The sequence below is a fragment of the Pleurodeles waltl genome, chromosome 9 (genome assembly GCF_031143425.1).
Source record: "Pleurodeles waltl isolate 20211129_DDA chromosome 9, aPleWal1.hap1.20221129, whole genome shotgun sequence".
NCBI classification, from domain to species: Eukaryota; Metazoa; Chordata; class Amphibia; order Caudata; family Salamandridae; genus Pleurodeles; species Pleurodeles waltl.
Window position 1 is genome coordinate 157,895,677 of NC_090448.1, and position 24,740 is coordinate 157,920,416.

The following is a 24,740-nucleotide window of genomic DNA, read 5'->3' on the forward strand; positions in this document are numbered from 1 at the left end:
TTGCAAGGCTGAAGAGGACCAGCAAGGTCAAGGGGACTCGACCATTGGAGGAGAGTCCAGACTGACCCTCGGCAGTTGGGAGAGTCAGCAGAAGCAGTTGCAGCCCCCACAGGCAACCCACTGGCAGCAGGCACAGTAAGTTGCAGTGAGGCCCAATCAGCAAAACTAGAGAGGAGTCACACTTCGCTGGAGCAGCTGAGGGGAGACTGTCCTTCGAAGGATGAAGTACTGGAGGCTGGGGCTACTCGGAGCCTGAAGATCCCTTTGAGCAGGAAACAACAAGCAGCAGCGCGGGCTGCCAGTATAACCCCAGAAGACTGGTAGAAGCAATGCTAGGGGTCCCCTTCGGAGCCCCCAGAGTGCATGGGATCATACAACCAATACTGGTAAAAGTATTGGGGTATGATTCAAACATCTTTGATACCAAACATGCCCAGGTTCGGAATTATCATTATGTAGCTGGACACACCTGTGTCCAGTACATGGGTACAATTGCTTCCCCGCACTTACGAAGTCCAGTGCAATGTAAGCTGGAGTTCGTGGGGGCAACTCTGCTCATGCAGGGGTGCCCTCACATACAGGTACCTGCACCCTGCCGTCTGGGCTAGGAGGGTCTACCATAGGGGTGACTTACAGTGACCTGGTGCACCTTTTCACACAGGCTGCAATGGCAGGCCTGCAGACACATTTTGCATGTGCTCCCATGGGTGGCACAAAACATGCTTCTGCCCCTGGCGTCCGAATGCCCTGGGTACCTAAGTACCATATACTAGGGACTTATAAGGGGACACCAGTATGCCAATTGTGGAGTGCACAAAGGTCCTAGGTAACCAAATTGGAGGATGAGAGCACAATCACTGGAGTACTGGTTAGCAGGATCCCAGTGAAAACAGTCTAAGCACACTGATAGCAGGCAAAAAGTGGGGGTAACCATGGCAAAAAGACTGTACTTTCCTACAGTTTTCGTGTTCTTTTATTTAAATTTATTTTTATATTGGGTTTTATCAAGGCCACAACAAATACAAAATACCTCAAACAGTTGAGGCAGACAACCAGAAGAGAAAACAAGCAGAGGAACCCTGAAGCAGTAATTCCCAGTATGCTGTTAGTTGTTCTTGGCAGTAAGTCACATCACACAACTAGTTAATCACGCTGGCGGCATCCCCAGTGTATTGCAATCGGACTCCAGGCCAGGAGTAATAACTTTGCAGCCAAGAGATGGACCCCATCGGGAACATCCCTGATGTATTTCAAAGGAGAAATCAACGGAGATCCATGGGCCAGTGATCAGTGATTGAGGCAATATAGAGGGCCGACCAGAAGCGTTCCACTGCAGGGCACCCTCAGACCAAATGAAGGAAGGAAGCTCCGTTATGTCTGCACCTGCAGTAGCAGGCATCATCTGAGAGCCCCATGTGGTGCAATTGGGCAGGGGTGCAATAGATTTAATGAAGGAATTTAATGTGGATTAAACACAGTTGGTAGTTGGGGCAGAGTGCTTTAGTCAGCTTGCAGCAATATAGCCAGTGTTCAGCAGTGAGAAGGGGGTCGAGCACAGCTACACAACTGGGAACACCCGGGGGGGGGGGGGGCGGTTGAGGAGATAGGTGCCTTATCTTGCATGACCCCGTAGAGGCACGTGATCAATTTCCATGGTGAGGGGTTGATCAGGATCATATCCAGTGCATGAAATGTAGGAGGCAGCTGGGAATGAGTCATGCAGGGCTTGACATACAGCTCTGAATCTAAAGTATGTCAAGTGGAGTGTGCTGCCCAATGCAGTTATGTGTTGCACTGTGAGAAATCGTTCCTCCAAGTATAAATCGCCCAGTTTTAGGGAGAAGCATCCTGGTCAACTGGTGGGACACCCGGTTATGATCTGCCGCCAGGAGATGTAGATGGCCACCGAGTAAAGCGTTAGGTGAGTAGTAAATGCTAAAGCAGGCCCAGGGCCACATTGTATCCCATGCCCAGACCATACATGTGAATGTGTCTATTTCAGCCAGAGGGCCCTGGGCAGGCAAGTACAGTGTGGTGTTTAGCAGGCAGGAAGCCATGAAGGAGGCCTCAATGGCCAGGTGGGGTTGGAAGAAGAATGGATGTATCCAAAAGTGCGTATATTGTGTTTGTGTGCAGTAATAGTATAGTTCCATGTCCGAGGCGCAGAGTCCACCTTGTTTGAAGGGAAGATTTAGGGCTTCCCAGGAGACTTTTGGTTGCTTGCCAGGTCAAGTCAGAGTCAAGAGCTGCGTACAGAGTTGTGTGAAGAAGTTGGCAGTGAGTGGCAGAGGAATAATAATGAAAAGACATCAGAATTTCTAAAAAATTAGCATCTTTACAATGGTGATTCTTTCTGCCATAGAGAGGGGCGAAGAGATCCATGATGACATATGCACCTTGAGCCACGTTATCGTTGTGCCGCAATTGGTTTTGCATATCTTGTCAACGTCTCTGCTGATCCACATGCCTAGGTAGCAGCCCAGTACATCTGCCCATTGCATGGGATATTCGGAAATCAAGCAGTCTATAATGGATATGAGTGGGAAAATAAATGATTTTGACCGGTTGCCAGTAAGGCCATCAAACTGGAGCAGCTCACGTATCACTGGGGATATGTTGTCATGTGGGCCCTGCAAGTCTAGTGTGATATTGTCTGGGTACATAGGTCTAGGATACTCTTCGTGTGGAAGGCAAGCCCAGGCATGTGTGGTGCTCTCGCAGGCGGGCTGCCAAGAGCTCCATCACAAAGGTGAATAGGATAGGTGAGAGGGGGAAGCCTTGTCTGTTGCCCCTGATGATAGGCAAGGGGTCATGATCTCACCCTAATGCGCAGTCTGGTGCATAGAAGCATCTTGAGTAGTTTGATCCAACTGATGAACCCAAGGCTGAGGCCCAGGCATCCCAGCAGATAGAACAGAACAGGCCACTCCAAGGAATCAAACTCCTTGGTGGCATCAAGCAAGTGGGCCACCGCCTTGTGGTGAGGGTTTATGGGGTGCACGAGTGCAAATAGTGTGCAGAGGTTATGATACATGTTTCACCCAGGCACAAAGCCCGAATGGTCCTGGCCAATGATGTCAGGCAGTACTGAAGTCAGGTGAGTTGCGACTAATTTAGTGAGAATTTTATTATCCAAGTTAATTATTGAGAGAAGGCGTTAGGAGTGACAATGGTTGGGAGGTTTTCGGGTTTCAGAATGGTGTTGCTCACTGCCTCACACAGTATAGGGGGCAAATGCCCCAGCCTTCATGTCTCATCATTAACTGTCAAGAGGTGAGGGGCAAAAATCTGGGCATATTCTTCATAAAAAGCGGCATTCCAGACATCCAGTCCAGGTGCTTTATGCCCAGGCATGCCCTGAATCCCCTGTACTATGTTTTTGGCCGAGAAAGGGACATCGAAATACGGCTGATATGAATGGTCGAGAAAGAGGAGTTGAACAGAGTCCAGGAACTCATCTAATCGGGCTGGGTCATGTGCAATCTTTGGAGGTGTAGTGATTGGTGCAAATGGTCACCATTATGTGCTTAGGGCCCTCTAGATCTGAGTGAGGAACCTGATCATCATCTAGTAGCTCAGTGATATAGTCACTAGCCCAGGGCCAGCACAGCAGTTTGACCAGAATCCAGCCAGCCTTGTTTCCCTCCCCATAGTGCCGGGCCGTAACCTCTGTGCCAAGATAGTGGGTCTCTCACAGAGCTGCCAACTCATACTTGCCAAGCTTCTGCTTGATGGCACGAGGATGGCTGCATTCCCGGAGAGGAAGAAGGCACGCTTGAGTACTCAAACATCAGATTCAAGCTTAGTGAGTTGCGTACAAATCACTCTCAGCACTCTAGCCTGCTTAGCAATTCAGACACCACAAATATAGGCCTTAAAGGCCTCCCAGAACGCGAAGCAGAGGACACAGATTGTGAATTGAGGAAAAATATTTTACAGTACTCAATTGAACCTCATCTCAGAACGTGTCATCAATCTCTTTATTTAAAACTCCTCCTGTGATAACACCCCCAACTGCAAGCCTGATCTGAATTACGTTCCTGGTAGGGAGGAGGCATGGCCAAGAAGGCCAAGATAGAGGATGTCAGCTAACCAAGCTCGGCACTGCCTTCTCATCATCCTGCACTGTACATACCGGCGGATGGCCATACAGCCCCCTAACTCCCTGCCCGCAATGGGGGAGCTGCCAGGAACCTGTCCTGCTCAAGAGTTGGACTCACCGACCTCTGAGGGATACTCCACTCGACCCCTGCCTGGCCACGTGAATTTGCAGCCTTCTCTGTATGACACTCCTGTGAGGGGAAAAGGCAGTGACCGACTGGTGCGGTGAGCCTGGATCACTATCGGAGTAGTAAACTGGTTGTGGTACTTGCAGAAACAACGGTCCTCCCTCATGGAGTTGAAGAATGATGCTGTAGTCATAGATCTTACTCTGCTGCCTGACGACCATCGAAAACTTTCAGCTAGGGGATGGACCCCAGAACAGGCAGTGACACCTCCTCAAACACAAACCTCAGACCTACAATCCCATCTCTCCGCTTTGCAGGAGAAAGTTCAAATCCTGGAGGAAAAGGCTGAAGACGCTGATGGAAGATCTTGGTGTAATAATATCAAAGTGGTGGGCCTTCCTGAAGGTGTATATGGACCCCTATATATTTAGTTTAAACCCTGTGGAATTATTGTCACAATTGTTTCTCTGTGGAAAGTGCTCACAGAATCCACATGTGTCAACTCCCTCCTGGTGGTCCACCCCACCCATCAGTGGTGTGCCTCATGCACTATCCCGACTGAGATACCATCTTGAACGAAGCACATAAACAAAACAATCTGACGATTGACAATGCCTGGGTAATTGTGTCTCAGACTACACGTTGGCAGTACAATGGAACATTGCACTTTTCTGGAGGTGAAGTGCAAACTGTGGGAACACCATGTCTAGTATGCACTTCTTTTTCAAGCACGTCAGGCGGACGGCAATCCCCCATTCTTCACTGGCCCGGCAGATGCTTGGTCATGGACGGAACAGTGCAGGGTGGTTGACTCTGGTCCCTCCCCGGCTTTGTGCAGACAAACACAGGGCCTGATTTAGATTTCGGCAGACGGGTTACTCCATCACAACAGTGACTGATATCCCATCTGCCAAAATCTAAATCCCATTGTTTCCTATGGGATTTAGATTTCAGCGGATGGGATGTCCATCACCACTGTGACAGAGTAATCCATCAGCCGAAATCTAAGAAAGGCTCACAGTTAGCAGGAAAGAAATGCAAGAAGTGTCCACGTCACCCACCTTTAACCACCCCTCGGGTGCATAGTTCCCAAACCTGGAGGAATTCATCCAGGAACGCCATAAGGCACTGCAGATGGCAGCAGACTTTTGTGATCCTGCATCACACTCCAACACAAAGATGACTCCAAATCCCTGGGTGTCAATTGTAATTGTATTTATATAGCGCTTACTATTACTGGTGAGTCATTGAAGCGCCGTTCTGAAAGTAACACACTACTCCAGAACCCAAGACAATCAGTGGTGGATTAGTATAGGAAAATATGAGTACAGTATTACTATTAGTATATGGAGGTATGAGTTAATTTGAGCAGAGGACATTCAAGTCTGTTCGTTACATTGAATAAACCAATGGAGGGGTAGAGGCGGGAAGAATCTAGAACTGTTAATTGGGAGATTATAGTAGTAAAATGAGGTTTGGGATGAGTAAAGGAGAAATGGAGGAGGGAAGAGTCTGTAGAAAGGGATTAGGGAGATCATATTAGTAAAATGGAGTTTGGGATGCGTCAAAGGGGAGATAAATTAGGGAGAATTTAGTAGGGTTGTTTGGGAGATCATAGTAGTAAACTGAGGTTTGGGGTGAACCAAGAAGGGGAGAGGAGAGAAGTCTGTGAAGGATTATTTTGGAGATCACAGTAGTAGAATGGGTTCGGGAGGAGTCAGAGAGTGGAGATAGGGGACAGATTGAGAGAGGTATGGGTGATGGTGAGACAGAGTAAAACATTCAAGAGTATTTTTTTCCTCTCTTACACCTGAGACTGCCCCTCCGAACACTGATGATATGCTCACAGTGACTCCCCAAACATCAGATGATATCCTTTGACCAGCTGTGTAATGGTTCATACATAATTTATTTCCATTTACCCCATCCTCTTCTAGTTGTGCATTTTTGATTTGTCTTTTGGTTAGTGGGGGAGGGGTAACTTCATACTTGTTCATATTCCACACTGTGGCCACCTCTAATGTACATACTCTTACCTCACGGTTAAAACACTGGACTTTAATAGATGTGTGGTGTCATTGTAACCCTAACACTAGAGTTTACTCATACTACACACAAGTGCATGGCCTCCAGGTTCACACAGCTAGATTTATTTTCACTCCTGACATCGTTCCCCATATAACAAGCACGGACTACCTTGGCTGTAGGCACTCTGACCATAACGTTCTCCTACTACAGCTCAGGTGAGATTACACCCATCGTCAACACCCTCCATCAAATACAGGCCTCCACACTAGAGGACCCCCCATTTCATGCTTCCATAGCTAATAATGTTATGGAATACTTTGAAATTAACAGTGGTTCAGCCTCATCTACCTTAACAGAGTGGAATGTATGCAAGGTATCTACTGAGGGACACTGTGGGGGTCATTCTGGTCGCCGCCCGCCTGGAGGGAGCCGCCATATGGCCGCTCCGCGGTCGAAAGACCGCGGAGGCCATTCTGGCTTTCCCTCTGGGCTGGCGGGCGACCGCCAGAAGGCCGCCCGCCAGCCCAGCGGGAAACCCCTCCCACGAGGAAGTCGGCTCCGAATGGAGCCGGCGGAGTGGGTATGTGCTACGGGTGCAGTGGCACCCATCGCGTATTTCAGTGTCTGCAAAGCAGACACTGAAATACAAAGTGGGGCCCTCTTACGGGGGCCCCTGCAGTGCCCATGCCATTGGCATGGGCACTGCAGGGGCCCCCAGGGGCCCCACGACACCCCTCACCGCCATCCTGTTCCTGGCGGCCGGAGCCGCCAGGTACAGGATGGCGGTGAGGGGTTCGGAATCCCCCATGGCGGCGCAGCAAGCTGCGCCGCCATGGGGGATTCCCAGGGCAGCGGAAAACCGGCGGGAGACCGCCGGTTTTCCTCTTCTGACCGCGGCCAAACCGCCGCAGTCAGAATGCCCTGCGGGGCACCGCCAGCCTGTTGGCGGTGCTCCCGCATCCCAGGCCCCAGCGGTCCTTGACCGCCGGGGTCGGAATGACCCCCTGTATGTGCAACGCACTGAACATGCGCTGACATTTTACTAATGACATCTCTCAATTAGAAGGTTGGATATTAGGACTGAAGAACTGGCCCAGTCATCTGGCACCAGTCAACTACACCAATCCGGGCAGGAAGACCTTGCCCTGCTGGAAATGATACGCTGCCTTAACTATGCTGAACAAAATAAAATTATGCATGCGGATGCAGACCACCCAGGTATACTGTTAGCTTCATTGATATGTCAGGATGAGGACAAATGTCCTATCCTGTCTATCCATACCGATGACGGGCAATTACTGCACACACAGAGAGACATAAATTCCACCTTCACACAACACTACACATTGCCATATACATCAGCAACTGCAATATTCTCAGATGCCATAAGCAATTTCCTGTCAGGTGTAACTCTACCACAGATCTCACTGGTGCGTGAGGCAATCCACCCCCTTGCCACCAGCAAAACCCCAGGACCAGACGGACTGCAAGCCTAATTCTATAAAGTGTATGCATATTTGCTGGTACCCCATCTATAATTTATTTATCATGCAGCTCTCACTCCAGTGTCCTTGCCACCTACTTTGACAGATACTCTCCTCATCTTGTTACCTAAACTGGGTAGAATTAGAATCCTACAAATGTCTTGCACTACTGAACATAGATCATAACATTCTAGCTAAAATTCTAGCAGATCGTTTGGCCCTCCTGGTACCTGAACTAGTTCACTCAGACCAAAATGGTTTTGTACCTGCTAGAAATACATTTCTGAATCTTTGTCGTTTTTTTGTGTGCTTCAACATGCCCCTGAGCACTATCCCCATTCAGGGTGTCTAGTACTGGACTTACTTAAGGCCTTCAATTCCCTTGAGTGGCCCTTTTTGTTTGATGTACTCCAGTGGTATGGACTGGCACCCCACTTCCTTAAATTGATGAAATTATTGTACACTAATCCCACGGCTAGAGTTAAGATCAGTTGCTATGCCTCGGATCCCATCATAATTTAGCAGGGGACTTGCCGGGGATGCCTGTCATCTCCCCTTGCGAACACAGGGCAAACACTGGGGGCCCCCCCTGGGTGACACGCACGCATGCTTCACTCAACACAATTTGAAGGCACTGGGATGCAGACCTTAGCCATTTTGGTCTTTCCTTCCTTAGTGTCCGAAAACACCAGTTTTAAATTAATTCAGTTCTATATTGTGCACCCGCCTACTTAACTCCAAATAAAATAAACTGTTACTTTTCTTGCACTGACACTGCTTGCCACGTTTGTTTAGCACATGACATCAGCTTGGCACACAAACCTTGGTCTTGCCCCTTACTACTTGCCTACTGGACAGATCTAACCACACACCTAACGCATAGTACAGGAACTGTTGTGGCTTACACTTGGGAGGCTTGCATACTGATGCTCTATCGCTGCACGAAAAAACCTTGGGCAACATTACAGTTTGCGGACCTTGCCCTCCTTCTGGAGAAGCATCTGATCACCCGTAAGTGGAAGGCAGCAAACTCCCTGTTGGTCTCTGCGTGGGTTTTATTCATGCTGGCATGGGCCCAGGTGGGGAGAGCAAACTTCTACACAGTGAAGAGTTAAAAGGTCTTGGTTGCTAAAAGTGGTCAGCAAGCAGTTGCAGGGAACATGGTGGCCAGCTAGCAGCTGTCCAGGATGCCGCCCAAGGGAAAGCCCATTAAAGGACGATAAGAGCCACCTGCATCGCCTTGTGAGTGGTGCAGCGGCGAGGGGGCCCCCCTTCCTCTTACCACTGATTTGGGGGTGCAGATTGTGGATGGTAGCCCCAGGTGTCCTTTGTTGGGTTGTGGTGGCCGGAGCGCTCTGGGAGCAGCGCACCGGGCGATGGAGGCGACTGAATTGGAGGTCACATCAGGGGAAACAGCAGCACAAGGTAAAGCTTTTGGCTTGAAGGAGAGACAGGTGCTAGGACAAAGGAGAAGACTCACGGCAGAGGGACAAGGCAGACAAAGGGAGCGGGCAGCTCCTTCTGTTAATGGAGAACGCTGATCAACACCTAGTCAGTGAGATGGGCCAAGGAGCGGGGGCCAATGTTGTGGTCCAATGCGCTAGAAAAGCACCTTACATGAAGCTGGGTTGTACCGAGAGATACTCTTAAAGGTCTTTTAGACCTCGTAACTTACAGCAGGGTGGCAGAAAAGACAGTTTCGGCCTAGAACAGACGAAAGTAAGGGCCCCTGTAAGAACGATTAAACCCCAGTTGAAGAACTCTTTAGTGAAGGCTCCCCATTCCAAAAACCTCTTGGCAAAAACAATAGTAGAGAGTCTCCCAATCGAGAAAAAGGATTCTTTAATCAAAAACCCTCAGAATTATGGCTTCTTTAAAAACCTACTTTAAAATTTGAACTGATATGAGTGGCTGCTTTAGAGAGGATAAGGTGAAGCAGAGGGAAACAAAAGAGCATGGTTACAAAGCGAGAGTCATGGAAGTTGAGAGAACTGACTCTGCAGAGTCTTCTACCACTGTTGCCTCACCAATGCTAACAACGCACAACAGATTTGCAGGTTTGGCGGAGGTCGCTTCTGATCTAGCCAATAGGGGGATTGGTATGGGAGAGAGCAGGACGTAGCCTGAGCCCCAAGAAATTGAAGACTTAGGTACACAGAATAGTGGGTCCAGTGGGTGGGATCTGGTTCAGAAGACCCTCGCTCAATTATCTCAAGAGATCAAAAAGCGCTTTGCAATTTGGGAGGAAAACCAGAAGGGGATTCTGGCCACTTGCTCCAGCCTAGAAGCCAAAATCGAGAACTTAACCCAGCATACTCAGGACTTAGAAGAGGGAGTTCAGGTCCTTCAAACTGAGGTGCAAGAAAATGCTCAGGAGGTGATGCGCCTAAAGACAAGACTAGAAAGAATAGAAAATAATGCTAGAAGAAATAATGTCAGAATCCTAGGGGTGAAAGAAGGGTTGGAAGGGGTGGATAGCAACACAATTGTAGTCAATTTGCTGAGGAACTCTTTTCCCACAGACAGTTGGATAGATAATCTTGAAGGAGAAATTCAGCGAGTTCATAGAGACCCTCTTAAACAATACCCTCGGCGGAAGAGTCCTCTGAAGATCTTGGCAAATTTTCTTTCATATTCTGTGAAAGAGAAAATATTGAGGCTAGCCCTAAAATCAGGCTTACTGCAAGCACTAGGGTCAACTTTCAGGATCAGATCTGACATCCCTAAAGAGACAGCAGACCGACAGCGGGAGCTAGAGAAAACATTGGAGGACCTAAAGAAGCTGGGTGCCACAGCACAACTGAGGTTTCCAGGTATTATAAAGGTTATGTGGCAAAATAAGATGCACAACTTTTCTGAACCAGCGCACTTGGATGATTTTATTCCTCAGATAAAGAAGGAGGGCTTACCCAAGTGGAAATGAAGTGTGAAGGTGTGTTGATGGTTTTCCTTAGGGTTGGGTGAAATTGGCATTAGGAAATGCCGAGCGATAGATTGGAGGTTTCCCAAGGGGAGGAACTTGTGGTGGGGAGCGGTGGGAGAAAAGAAAAAAAAATTGACGTCCTCAATTTGAATCAAGTGATTAGCAGTCAGATGGAAGCACCAACTAGATCTACTGGCTCAGAGCACAGCAGGAATTGGAATGGAAGGAATATGTTTGGGTGAAAGAAATATGATGAAAACTTGGCAGATTCTCTGCTGGAATGTAAATGGGCTTTGGGTAGCTAAAAAGCAGCATATAGTCTTACAGTATTTAAAAGAAAGTAACGCCCAGATGCTTCAAGAGAGACATCTCTTGAGACGGGAGTGTAATGGTCTTTTCTCGAAGCAAAGATGGGTCGAGACCATAGTAGCAACAGATCAAGCACATTGCACCCAAGGAATTGCCCTGGTATTAAAAGTAAATTCATGGGTGAGTCTAGTTCAGTATAAGGGGGATGAAGGAAGGCAATGGATAATAGCAGAGATAAAGGTCTATGACTCTGTGTACACACTAGTAAGCTACTACTGCCCAAATGTGGATGATACCACTTTGTTATCTCAGCTCTTTGCAAACCTTCTTCTTTTTAAAGCTCCTATAATTTTAGGGGGGGACTTTAATGTCTTATTGGATAATGCTTTAGACAGGTCCTCAGAGAGGGTACAAATTAGTCTCCCAAAGATGAGAACTTATTTGTTAGACATGTTGGAATTTTTTATTTATGTGATGTTCTGCAGAGATTGAAAGGGAATTGCAGGGAATATACTTTCCATAGTAAAAAAAAATGGACATTACTCAAGGTTAGATTATTTCTTCATGGAAAGAAAGGAGATGGAGAGAGTTATCGGATTAGATCATCTGCCCATCCACCTATAAGACCATTCTGCTTTGATGTTAAAAATCAAGCATAAGACTGTATAGGAGGAAAGGAGATGGACAATCGATAGAAGGATGTTGGTACAGCCCGAGTTAGTTGATAAGATAGTACAACAATCTAAAGAGTTTTTTTCCTGGAACAAGGTGTCTGCCCCAATACACGTGATATGGGATACTTATAAGGCTTGATTAAGGGGGACAATAACTAGTTTAGCGGCCCATTGGGTAAGGCAGGACAAATCACACCAGGCCCAATTGGAGGGGAACATCATGAGACTGGAAGAGGTGCTAAAAACTAACACATTAAACAGGGCAGGAAGGGTGGAAATGTTGGAGGAGCTACAAGACTTACAGTTAAAGTTCAGGGTCATGATGAAGGAAAAGGTGTCACAGCAGTGGGAAGCTAGCAGAGCACGTAATATAACACAGGGGAAAGTTGCGGTAACCTGTTGGCATGGAACACCAGATTGGAAACGCGCCAGAATAACATCAAGAAGATTATGAGTGGTGACAAAGGGTTGGTGGTCAAAGATAACTCTAAGATAACAGCTGCTTTTAAATCCTTTTTTAGGAGTTATTAAGGGAAAATCTGGAGTCAGATTTACGGGCAGAAGAAGCGTTGGCTTGAACAGAAGCATTTCCCAAGACTATCTAGCGAGCAAGATCAATTATTGTGTCAGGAGATATCTGCTAGCGAGATCTTAGTTGCAATAAGAAAGGCAAAGAAAGGGATAGCGGCAGGACCCGACGGGATCCACAGTGAACGTTACGTGGCAATGGAGGAGGTTATTATCCCAGTTTGGGTACAGTTCTTCAATACCATATTGCTGGAGGGTGGTCCTATTCAGAGTTCTTGGAATGATGCAGTAATCTCATTAATATTGAAGCCAGGCAAAAATCCCCTACAATGTCAATCTTATTGACCAATATCGCTACTCAATTGCCATTATAAAGTCTTTACTACTATTCTAGCAGGGCGCCTAAATAAAGTTGCGGGCCATCTGGTACATCAAGATCAGATGGGATTCTTGCCTGGTAGGAATATGAGAGATCTTAACCACTAGCAATTGTGACGGTGGATGCCACTAAGGCGTTTGACTACGTGAATTGGCAATATCTCATGACGGTATTAGCCCACTTTGGAATAGGCAAATCCTCAATTAATGTGTTGGCAAGGATTTATAGTGCACCGACTAAAAAGGTTTTCATAAACGGTAACCTGTCTTCTGAAGTGAAGATAGAAAGAGGGACTAGACAAGGTTGCCCCCTCTCACCGGTCCTCTTTGATCTTTACATTGAGCCTTTGTCAGAGAGTCCAAGGTAAAATCGGCAGATAAAGCCTTGCGTGGTAGGAGATTTTTATAGGAAAATTGTATTATACACAGACGATTTGATGGTATGTACCTCAAATGTAATTTCCGCCCTCCTGAACCTTATAAGGGAAGCTACGGTCTTCTCAAAGCTGGCTGGTTATGAGGTAAACAAAGAATAAACAGAGATAATTATATGGAATCAAAATTGTGAGGATCCTCTCAGAGATGAGGTATTGAGGCATAAAAATAGCACAGGATTTGGGAAAGTTAGCAGATAGAAATCTGGAGAAGGTGGGTGGTGAGGTTGGGGTTCTCTTGAAAAAATTGGGTAATCTGCCACTTAGATGGGCATGTCAATTTAGTGAAGATGTCTACCTTGCCAAAAATTACTTTTCTAGGATAATATCCCCTTAAACTTCGATAACAAGGCTATTTCAAATCTGCAAGGGAAGATAACCTCATTTAGCTGGGCCAGAAAAGGAATTCGCCTATCATGGAAAAAACTGAGGAGGACGGTTGGTGTCAGAGGATTGGCTCTTCCTGATTTGCAGGTTTACTGTTGGGCTTACCAGCTAAAGAATAATTGGGTGTTGTTATTGACTCCAGATGAGTCATTATTGGGGGTTATGTGTAGGGCAATGTTGGCAGGTTTACCCGTGGACAGTTTCTCCTATAAATTTGGGGCACTGAAATTCTTCAAGAAAGTTAGGTTGAAGTACTTACAGGCAGCTGCCACCACTTGGTACGAGATTAGGTCCCAGCTAAGTATTGGCTATTATAGTAAGTTATCTCCGATCTGGGATTTACCAGGGACCCCGGAGTGTTTACTGGATAGTTTAGCTTTGCCTCTAAAACAATGTGGAGCTACTAGATGGGGGCAGCTAGTCAATGATGGTGAAATGCTGACATAGGAGTTTTGGAGAAATAGGACGGAGGGACTATATCCAGATTCAAGATTTCCAGGTGAATGGGTGGCTTAACAGCCAGGAGGATCTGGGCACTGAACCAATTCAAATGGAACTAGATCTGCAGACATTAGGGGCCACAAAGAAGGACGTCACACTATGGTACCAGCATCTTTTAACAGCGGTGGAGATCTTGATGCAACCATTGTATACTGTGTGGAGTGGATACCTGCCGAATGAAGAGCTGCAGCAGTTATGGCAAGTATCCTTTGCTACACTATATTCAGTGGTTAAATTTGCTGCCTTAAAAAGAAATACATTTTTCACCCTCCATTGAGAGTACTGGATGCCCCTGAAATTGGCAAAGATAAGAGGGCGTGCAATCTTCCAATGTAAGCGGTGTGGTAGCAACGAGGGAGACGAAGTCCATATGTTCGCCTCCTGCCCGAAACTAAAGGGATTTTGGATCGTGGTGGGTAAGACAATCTCTGACTCCTTGGACCTTATAATTGAGGTGAGCCCCATTTAATTATGTTTGGGATATTGCCTCAGGAAATTGGTTGCCCCCCAATCTACATCATAGAGGCCTTGTGTTATACCTGCTATTACTTGCAAGGAGAGAAATTTGTAGAAGTTGTGTTCAAAACTCTGCACCTAGTTGGCATGCATAGAAAAGATCTGTCCTTTTTTTTTTTTAGAGAAGTAGATAAAAGAGAAGTAAAGAGAAATGGGAAAGGGTTCTGGGGCGGCGTGAAGTTTTGATGTGTTCAATGTGCTTTCTTGTCCGATGATTAGTCGCACCTGACTGGCTAGGCTGGGAATCTATTCCATCTTATGACCTAGAGGGACGTGTCTCATGAGCTCACTAGGTTGGCGGTATCCTAGTAGGAGCTCAATGGTGACATCATTGTGAGGACTGGAAAAAAAAAAAGAGGTAAAAGGTCTCTGTAAATATCACATCTCTGAAACTTGCGACACTCCTGGAGAAATAATGCGAGGGGCACCAACTACCCCACACCCTTCCTGTGAGCTCTAGAAGCCTACATCCTTCTTTTATTCCTTCAACTTTTATAACACAGTATGTCCCTACTACAATATCTGGGTCTTATCCTCATCTGTGTAACCCTAATGGTATCCTCCAGATTCAATACCTTTGTGATGTACTATTCTGCCACCCTGAATGAGTGCAGTGACTGTTTGGTTTCATAGTGTTCTTTATTTCTTTATTCTAAATCTATTGCATTGGAAATTTGTTCTTTGACATTACTTTCCAAAAGACTCTACTTATGCGAATTTTGACTTATCAACTGTTTTTTTATTTACTTCTCCTTCTAAGGTCCTGCATGGCGATCACATGTAGGGGCCCTACCTGTGCTGATTGTGGAGTCATGTAACACTGTTATATCTGGGCAATCGGTTGGACGCATGATGTTTTACACATCTTATTGTGTTGTAACAAGTGTCCTGTGTTGGAAATGTGATTTTAGGAGGAAAATTCAAAAATGCCCATAAATATCATCTAAAAAAACAAATTCCTGGTAGGCCGGATTCAAGTGGCACTTTGTCTCTTTGTGGAGAAACTTCTACATTATGATCAATTAAGAAGCAATTACCTGTTGCTGTGCCTAAAGGAGCACGACACTGGGTTAATCTTTTGCCTATTAGAATGTATGAGGAATGGCAGTTGTTTTTCAACAACGGCCAAGAGTGAATTCTTGTAAAAGGAAGATTTTTCTTTTGGCATATACAAGACTGGGGATTTGTCTCCAGGGAAAGACATGGTTGGACCATCCTTCTGTTAGAACAAATGTTGATCCTCACTCAGTCCTGAGGATGATACCACCATTTGTGTCATTAAAGAGGTTGACTTTCGCTGGGAATTTCTTCCTTTGGTTTTATTTTCCTTGATGCACTCTGAGGAAATAGCCTTTGTGCTCTTGATGTTTAATCCCCTTGATTTTGTGGTTCCTACTGCATTGATGTACCTATTGTTTCTCTTTTTTAAATAATTTGCGTTGAAGTGTTGTGCCGCATTAAGGTATATATTTTTATAACTTTTGAAAATAAATGAAATATTTTTTTTAAACTTGCTCTTTGTATATAATTAACTTCCCTGGTGGCATTTCGCTGTGTTTTTGAATTTGCATAGTTGGCATGAAGACCTAGCTCGTGAAGAAGGCATGTATTGGTGCTGGAATCCCATTATGACTTTTAATAGCTAGTCATCTAGATATGGATATAAGCAAATCCTTTGTCTACCGCCATGCACTTTGAAAATATCCTCAGTACAGAATTTAGATTGAAAGGAAGCACTCTAAACTTTCCAGTGTTTCTGTATTATTTAGGTATAAAAGTAGGCATCTTGCAAATCTATCAAAAACCTCCAATCTCTTTTCAGGAGGATAATTATTGTGGGATAAGGCTAACATCCTGAATTTTTCTATTCTGATGTACTAGTTGGCCTGCCGCAAAGACTATACAGCAAGAACAAATAGGCAACTATAGACAGATAGATACACATCAAATTTTATCACAATAATATCTTCTTTTGGATCAAGGCAGTTTAATCTTGTTTTGTGTTTTCTTTTAGATTTGTTTGCCACAAAATAACCCCAAACACAATAAAAGAAAAAAGGATAAAAACCTTTGCTTTCTCACAGCACCAAAACAACAAGCAATGTGTTACAATCAATCAACGAGTATTTACAATTAAAGTTTTAGCCCACGCTTATCCTTATATACATTTCGGCCTCCATTGTTCCCTATTTGTTCTTGCACGTATGGCCCAATACTATAGTGGGTAAGGTTGGACAAGCCTGACCTAAACAACAAAGACAATTTGGGGCAAAACATATCTGGGGTAAATCTTTCCATCAATGTCTTAGAGGAGCATGTTTTATTGTCCTCTTCCTAATTTTGATCATCTCAGATATGGTCCCTGTTGATGGTGCTGCTCTCGTTGTGGACCATGTGGACAATATGCCCATGGAGAAGATATACCCGCTGCCTATACTGACATTTGCAGACTCTGTGTAGATATTGTGATCTGAAGAATTTCTTTTCTTTGAGACCCACTGGCTGTAGTATCTCAGACTTTTGCCTCATTCTCCCCATCTCATCATTTGTGTGGGTGCCAAACAAAATTGACCCTGACAATGAGAAATTTATAATTTTCATTTGTGTTTGAGGTTTTAATAATGTCAGCTTCAATAATGACTCTCTCCACAGAGAGAGACCATGATTTAAGTGTGCAGCAGACAAACCTGCAGCATCTGTAGCCTTACTCATTACTGGCATGCTCACAATCTGACCGTCCTGAATGACTTCCAGGAAATATTGTATGCATGTGTCTCAGTAAGTTCTCTATCAACAATGACAGCGACTCCCATAATGACCTGTTTTATCTGTCCAACAAAGCAGTGTCACTAGCATTTTTAGAGCAATTACCACTGTGCCATAAACTTTGTGTCCTCACATCTATCACCTTGCTTTTGTGGTCTGGTGGGTTTAAGATTCTGGAACAGCTGGATGTTTTTTTGCAACAATCATACAATTACAGTGTCAGATTTTGGCTCTTGAAATACATGCCTAGGATCACGTGCTGATGTTTTATGTGTCTTCTGGAACCTTTGTGTTGCCATTTTTAAAGTTCCAGGACAAATTCATTTTTCCTCCACTAATTCAGCAAAACTTGTAACCAGCAGTAATGCTGGCCTTGGAGCTGCTCTAGGCTAAAGTGTTTCCATTTTTACAGAAACTGCAGATTGAAGCATTGCCAGTTGTGTATTAAGTTTGTTTGCACCCCTCATTAATACATCTTGAAATTTATTAATATCATCCATTATGGATGTCACATATGATAAGTAGCTGGGGACGTCGGAGTGTATGCTGAATGGGAATATGAAATGGAATACACCGATGTAAATGGGGCTCTAGACCTTGAACTTCTTTTTGTCTCTTCAGTGTTACTAGAGGAGGTGATTTTGGGGTATGAAAGGGTGTTGGTGGATGGTTTGCCAATAACATCTTCCTTATCGGAGACATAAATCTGCTCCTCTGAAGCAGGTGTGAACAAAGATCTAGAGGTTATAAAGGATTCTGAATAGGATTCACATCAGGAATCACCATCTATGGCATTTGTGCCAGAAGAGGCAAGACTGGAGTTGAAAAAGAGATGCCCTGCTGATGACTCTAAGGAGGCAAAGTATCTCAAAGTTAAGTTCCCCAATGTCATTGAGTGTTTCAGCTGCAACAGTAGATGTTTTCACAGCGATGATGGAATTTTCAATGTCATCTTGATGGCAAAGTATTTGGCATTGCAGAGAGTAAGATTGGTGAAGACCTTGCCATCGATATTTTCAGCGTCAGTCAGTTCTCCTTTGCCTTCAAAGGGCAACATTGAGTTTTAAATGGCAAGCATATTAGAGCTGAGGTGTGCCTCGACATCGATCCAAAAACTCCTGTGACCTCTGGGAGTATGATGAATTAGACCAATGAAGCCCTATGTCTCATTTTTCATTCGATCTCTCCTCCCAGGAGTCTCCCTTTGGAGACTACATGGGTGCAGGACTTACTCTCTCTGACCTGACTTCTGCATATCCTTGTCTCCAGCACTGCTTTTAGATCCTCTAGGTGGGTCCTAAGACAGATGCCTTCCCTGTCTTTTTGACATTTTCCTGCAGAACCCACCTGACTTCACCAAAGTGTAGGTGAAAGACACACTACACAGATAGGGCCAGATGTAGCAAGCAGTTTTGCCCATTCTGTGTCTATGGGAAAATGTGTTTGTACATATGGCCCATAAACAGGGATAATTGCAGCCTTCCTCATCTCACAGGATGGGCACGTTGCAAAAAGTGAAGGCACTGTAAGAAAGCATCACCTCACAACATGGGAAAAAATAGGTGGTCTTAGGAGAGAGAAAATATCCCAGAAGTGTTCTAGGATCAAGTCAGCATTAGTTGGAAAACACTGGGACTGTGGGGCAAACTACCAGTACAGTACACCTGAGAGAAACAAGATGCTGAGATCAAAAAAGAGTAGTCTCATCTGCTGTGGCCCTAACCTAGCAGGCATTGTTTACTTTCATATGTCTCTACTGAATTGGCTATTCCAGTGAGAAGAAATTAGCAAAAGACTTCCTGCTCAGCTCTATGGAGGTGACATATAAATTACTTACTTTGACAGGTCTCACTTCAATGAAGTGTTTTTTATGTTAAAGAAGTGTTCCAGGGTCCCTGCACAACTTCAGAAATATTCTATGCGTATGACCATTACTAAGGATCACTAGGATGCAAAAATAGGGTAAACATTCCCAGGGCTCCCTGCAATAAATGCTTTAAGATCATTGGACCACACACAGCTACCACATGTGCATCTCTGTGGACAGCTGAGCTGCTTACCTTAGTTCCTGCAGAACAATCAGTACACAACACAGAACACAGTCTCGGGAGCCACAGATAGTAATTAGATTTAATATATCATGATCTCTGTAACTCAGTTAACTAATCATTTCTGTAACCCTATTAGCTAAACTGTGAATGGCAGGAAGCAATCTCACCCAAATCCAACAATCAGTTCATAATTCTAGGACATTGTTTATTTGTTATCTACAGAGGAATGAGCCCATTATGGATTTTGATAATGGACAGTGTTGTCTTACCTGAATACTAGTATCTGATTACAAAGTTATCAAAAATATAAATACTACAAAACTTGATAGAGTGGTTATTCCAGACTGCCACTCTTTTAATCCTACATAGGCAAAAAAAGTAGATGTTAACCCATAAGTAAACACATTACACCTTTTCAGAAACGTTAACCCTGGTCTAATATCAATTATAAAAGACATCTATCTCAGAAAGTAGCAAGAGACATGAATTTGTGGAAGTTGATTAAGGGTTTCCAGGCAGAGCAGGTTCGATATCTGGTTTGTCTTTTGCTACTCCTTCGATTGCTCTTGCTATCCTTGGTCTCAGGGCTCATGAAGGCAGGGCAGAAACTAAACATGGTGCTGAAACCCCTATTTACTTTCCATAAATTCCACCTTTTGCCCTTTCAGTTGGAAAAAGCTGTCAAGCCACCTATAGGCCTTGGGAGTCAAAGGCCAGGTGGTGCCATTTTCACAACTCCTGACATTTGGAAAATCGATGTCCAGGCATGAATTCTGGAAGTCTGACTTTGAAAGGGGAGAGAACATTAGTCTAGAACCCAAAAGGGAGCACCAGTAACCATCATTCTGACCAGGCCTACTCAGTACTTTCATTATGCTGGCACACTCATCAAATACTTACCGAGGAAAAAATAGCCGTTTCTTCTCAAGGTAAGCATTAAGCCCTTTCATGATTTTATCCAGAAGTGAATTGGAATCTTGAAGCTTCTCCAATAAACCGGTCAAAGAGGTTGCAGCAAGTACCTTTAAGAACACAAAATAAAAACAACAGCATGTAGCTCATAAAGAAGATCAGACTGCAATTGCTGTCATCTCCTAATTTTATTCTGTCTGTAGTGGGCAAAACAGTCATATGTTCATAGCTGCCCAAAAGGATAAATTACAGATTCAGACGACAGTTAGAATCTTCAATGTTTCACCCTCCTAAGAAGGGTGTGATCCCTTCACACCTACAGAGTCTTCATCAGGACTAATTATGGAACAATCTGCATACATAATAGTGCATAGAAACTGAAAGTGCCACTCGGAATATATGGTCACACCTTGACCGGGGGAAAGTCTAAGTTTAAGGCCAACTGTGATGGAGCCCTGCTCGGCTACAGGAAGCGGGAGGCCTCAGTCAAAAGTTTACCTTCGGTCTTTTTCTTGAAGATTTTCTTCAGCGAGACAAAGTCATTAATCCGATCCGACGTCCGACCTCCCTGAAGCCCTCTTGCAATACACGTCGTAGGAGCCCTCAGTGAAGAATTCTACCTTCGGACTTACACAAATTTTCAGTAAAGAAATATTTTCCAGGCTGAAGGTGAATTTGAATCCAACGTCCCTGGAACCCTCCTTGGATTTGTTGCGCAGGAAGTCCCGGTCAACTTTTTACGTTCAGACTTTGTCACTTTTTTTGGAGCTTTTTCCTTCCGACAGTTTTCGACCCTCCACACTCCACAGCAAGCCAATTTCAAGGCAAGGTCATCCGATTGCCTTTCCAGGAGCATCCGGTGAAATCCTGGAAATCTGGGGCTCTGGATCTTTTCAGCGGGACAAACCTGCAAGTCGGGCCAGGTCGCAGTAGAGGTAAGCCAGCTTGACTTACCACGGCGGGTCGGTCCTTTTATGGAGCTTTTTACAAAAAGTTCTCCAATCTTCTCCAAACTTCTGGATTTTCTTCCAGAAGGTCTTTGAAGGTCCTTCAGGAGTCCGCAGCTCACCCCAAGGCTCCAGGAGCTCTACGTTGCGCCTTGAGGGTTAGGATTCCAACTCCCAGAATGCACCTGGCTCAGAGCCTGATTACGACCTTGGCAGAGGGGATTACTCTGTCCCAAACATGACATGACGGATATCCCATCCGCCGTGTTACATGTTCTATAGGATACAATGGAACTTCCATCACGTTTGGGACGGAGTAATTACCGCCGCCAAGGTCGTAATCAGCCCCTCAAACTCCAAAATAACCACTGGACAGTGGTCAGCTGGTCAGTTTCTTTAGGATTTAATGCAGGGGGACTCTGATTAGCTATTTTTCACCTGTAGCCAACAGGGAGTCCCTTCCTGAACCAGTTGAAGCCAGGTAAAGTCCTTTTTGTGGTGAAGCCCAAGTGTGCAGCTGGTGCAGTCCTTCAGAGTGCAGTGTCTAGGTGTAGGTCAGGGGTCCAGCAGGGCAGTCCTTCTTCTTCTTGTCTTATTCCAGGTAGGGATCTGAGGTGTGGATGCAGCTCTGCCAAATGTATTCTTGCTCCTGGGGTGAAAAGCGGGGGGGGCAACTGTCCAATTACAGGCAGACCACCACCCTCTTGGATGACCACTCCCATGGAGCAACAATCCTTAAAAATCCAAAATGGTAGAAACTGAATTTTGGAGGTTAGGTCTGGCTGAGTCCACCCAGTGGTGTAGCTAAAAATCCGTAACACACTCCTTGGCTGCCCTCCCCCTAACCTGTTTTCATCATCTGCTGAGGCAGATCTCCTCCCCCAGGCACTTTATTTGTCTTCAACTCAGGCCACTTCACACCTCATCAAGGCAGCCTGGCCAGGTTGCCAGAGGCTGGTCAATCAGAGAAGGGCACTACAGAGCTGAACTTGGCAACTTTCAGGTAGAGTTCTAACACTCTTTCTCTGAACTAGTTATATTAAATTCAACAATGGCAAGTTGTTGGATTTATTTTAACAATAGGTCTGATACCAAACTTGACATATTTATCTCCTTTTGGGACTTTATTAAGTAAAATAAAGTCTCCCCATTTTAGCTTACGGAGCCCGTTCACTACAGCGAGGAAAAAAAAACAAATTTGGCTATTTTTCCTCACCAGGGTTAATAAAACAATTTTACAAGGTCCCTGCTTATAGTTAAATATCACCCAGTCTTAGGAGCACTTAGGGCACATTTTAGGGGTGGTTTACATGTAAAAATAAGGTACTTTAAGACTTTGGAAGTACTTCTAATTCCAAAGCTGAATTTGCATGTAACATTAGTTTAAAAGCAGCCAGCAAGTCATGCCTACCTTTAAAATGACACTGGGCACGTAAGCAGTGCACTTATGGGTGCTCTACCTATGCTAGGGTTCCTAAACCTACAAACCCTACCATATACCTGGGACTTATAGGTAGGTTGACATAGCCAGTTATAATTTGTCTAATTTGTAAATTCACTTTACACAGAGCACTGGTCCAGGGACTGGTAAGCAGTACCCAAGGCACAGCCAAGAGCCAGTAATCACCAGTATCTATCCAAAAAGTTTGGGGGTGACTGGGAAAAAAAGGAGGACTTTCCTAAAAACAATACACTCAGGACCGCTTTGATATCTTATTGTAGAGGGGCGACCAAGTCAACCTAAGGCAATTATTTTATCACCAATTGTCTATAGATCCAATATGTGTTCTCAGCAAGAGGTAATATGGAATTGTAATCCGCTGGATGTAAAATAACTAGTTACATATTAAACAACACGCAGTAACAAACACATTAGATGCCTGCAAAGACATCAAGAATTCAAAATACGAGTTCAAGTACACAGTTCACTACATGCAGTAACAAACACTTTAGATGTTATGCAAAAACATCAAGAGTTCAAATTACAACTACATTCGCTTTCAGCCACTGCTGAATGCAGCCACCTACTTATTGAATTCATGAATTCTTTAAGTCCCCTGTTGAAACTGTTCAATAAGTGGATCCACTTGCATTCGCTCAAGTTTAGAAGACTCGAAATGCCCCCCTCTCCAGGGTTCATAGTGATCTTCTCAACTGCCTACCATTTCAGACTGTCCATAGGATGACCGATCTTATTGAAATGTTCAACCAAAGGAGCCCCTTGGGTCTGCATCGTATCCTGCTATTAGCTCTGATGAAGACCCTATAGATGAAAAGGAATCACACAGTTCTTCGAAGGGTCGAAACATCGACAATTCTAACTGTTGCCTGCACCTGTAATTTCTCCTTTTGGGCAACCATGGACATAGGGCTTTTTCACCCACTACAAAGTAAAATTGGAATATGACAGACAGGCTTACTGAAAGAATCTGCAATCGGCTGTTTTTACATAGATGTACAGTCACTTTTTGATGCACTGGAGGGGCACCTTTTTCATTTTGCACTTATGGAGCATCTGATTGTTAGATTCAATGTCGTTTGGTCATGAAACTTCTATGACTGCATGGCATTTATTCAATAATTGCTTTGTCTGGGCTGACATGATTTTTAGTTTAAATAATTTCGGATTGTGTTGATTAGGCATTTGTATGATTTCAGATTGTATTGATTTTGTATATAATTTCAAACAACAGAACCAGTATTCTATTTACCAAATGATACTCTGAGGAATACAGGGTTACCGCGATGTCATTTAATGTATGATTACGAGTTGGCCGGTATATAACGAACCATGAGCAAACCCTTGTTTACGTACCAACTGGAATTATAAATTGGAAGGTATGTAATGCATCCGGTAATTATCAGATGTGTTAAATATCTAAACATTTGTTGAATTTCGGCAGGTCAAACCTGCTGCAATTTAACGGGGGAAGGCATATGGTACTTACCGTATCATGCGGAATTTGGTTTGTTAAACACCATAATCTGCATGTTATTCTCACCAACTCGTAATAGGTATTATTTATCGCACCCGATAAATAATGTACCCTGTGGTATCGTCATTTATCAAGTGAGATAAATAACACCTAGACTCGTAATCAGGGTCCAAGTGTACACTAATTACAAATAAACATTTCTCAGAGCAGATAACAAACGGAGATGTGCCGGCAGGGAATGGGAGGCGAAAGGAGGATAGTGTGACATAGGTTATTGATTGCCCCAGGAGTCTCTTAGATACTGGTTATCATCAGTGAGTACAGACTGACAAAACAGAATAGGTCAATGCTTACTTTCTAGACACAGGTTTTCAGTGACTGTGAGGAAATAATTAAATACTTAAGTAAACAGTAAAAGTTTGGAAGAGGAAGTCATACTAACTCTGTGATAAGAACTATCAAAAAGAGCTGTTTCCTGTGCACCATCTCCATAGGACAGGCCCATGCACAGCCTGATGAATACATTACTTTATAGATCTTTTTGTAACAATTGTCAATTTAGAAGTGGCAAATTCCAAGATAAATGGTGCAAAAACTAAGAATGGTGCGGTAGGAGTTAAACAGACAAGGATGGGAAAGGAGAGTGGAAGAAAGGTACTACAAGGATAAACAGATTTGAGGGGCTCCTTTACAGGTCTGGCATAGGCCAAGACCTTTTAATTTTACTAAAATTATAT

The 24,740-nt window shown here is 44.5% G+C and overlaps 1 protein-coding gene across 1 annotated transcript in view; it reads right to left on the reverse strand.

Moving 5' to 3' along the window:
* Nucleotides 1–24,740, reverse strand: part of DNAH12 (dynein axonemal heavy chain 12) — a 937,015-nt gene that overhangs the window by 699,185 nt on the left and 213,090 nt on the right. Inside the window, exon 21 of the mRNA XM_069206470.1 lies at nucleotides 20,109–20,230. Coding sequence (XP_069062571.1) covers nucleotides 20,109–20,230 — 122 coding nt within the window. The remainder of the gene's footprint in view (nucleotides 1–20,108; nucleotides 20,231–24,740) is intronic.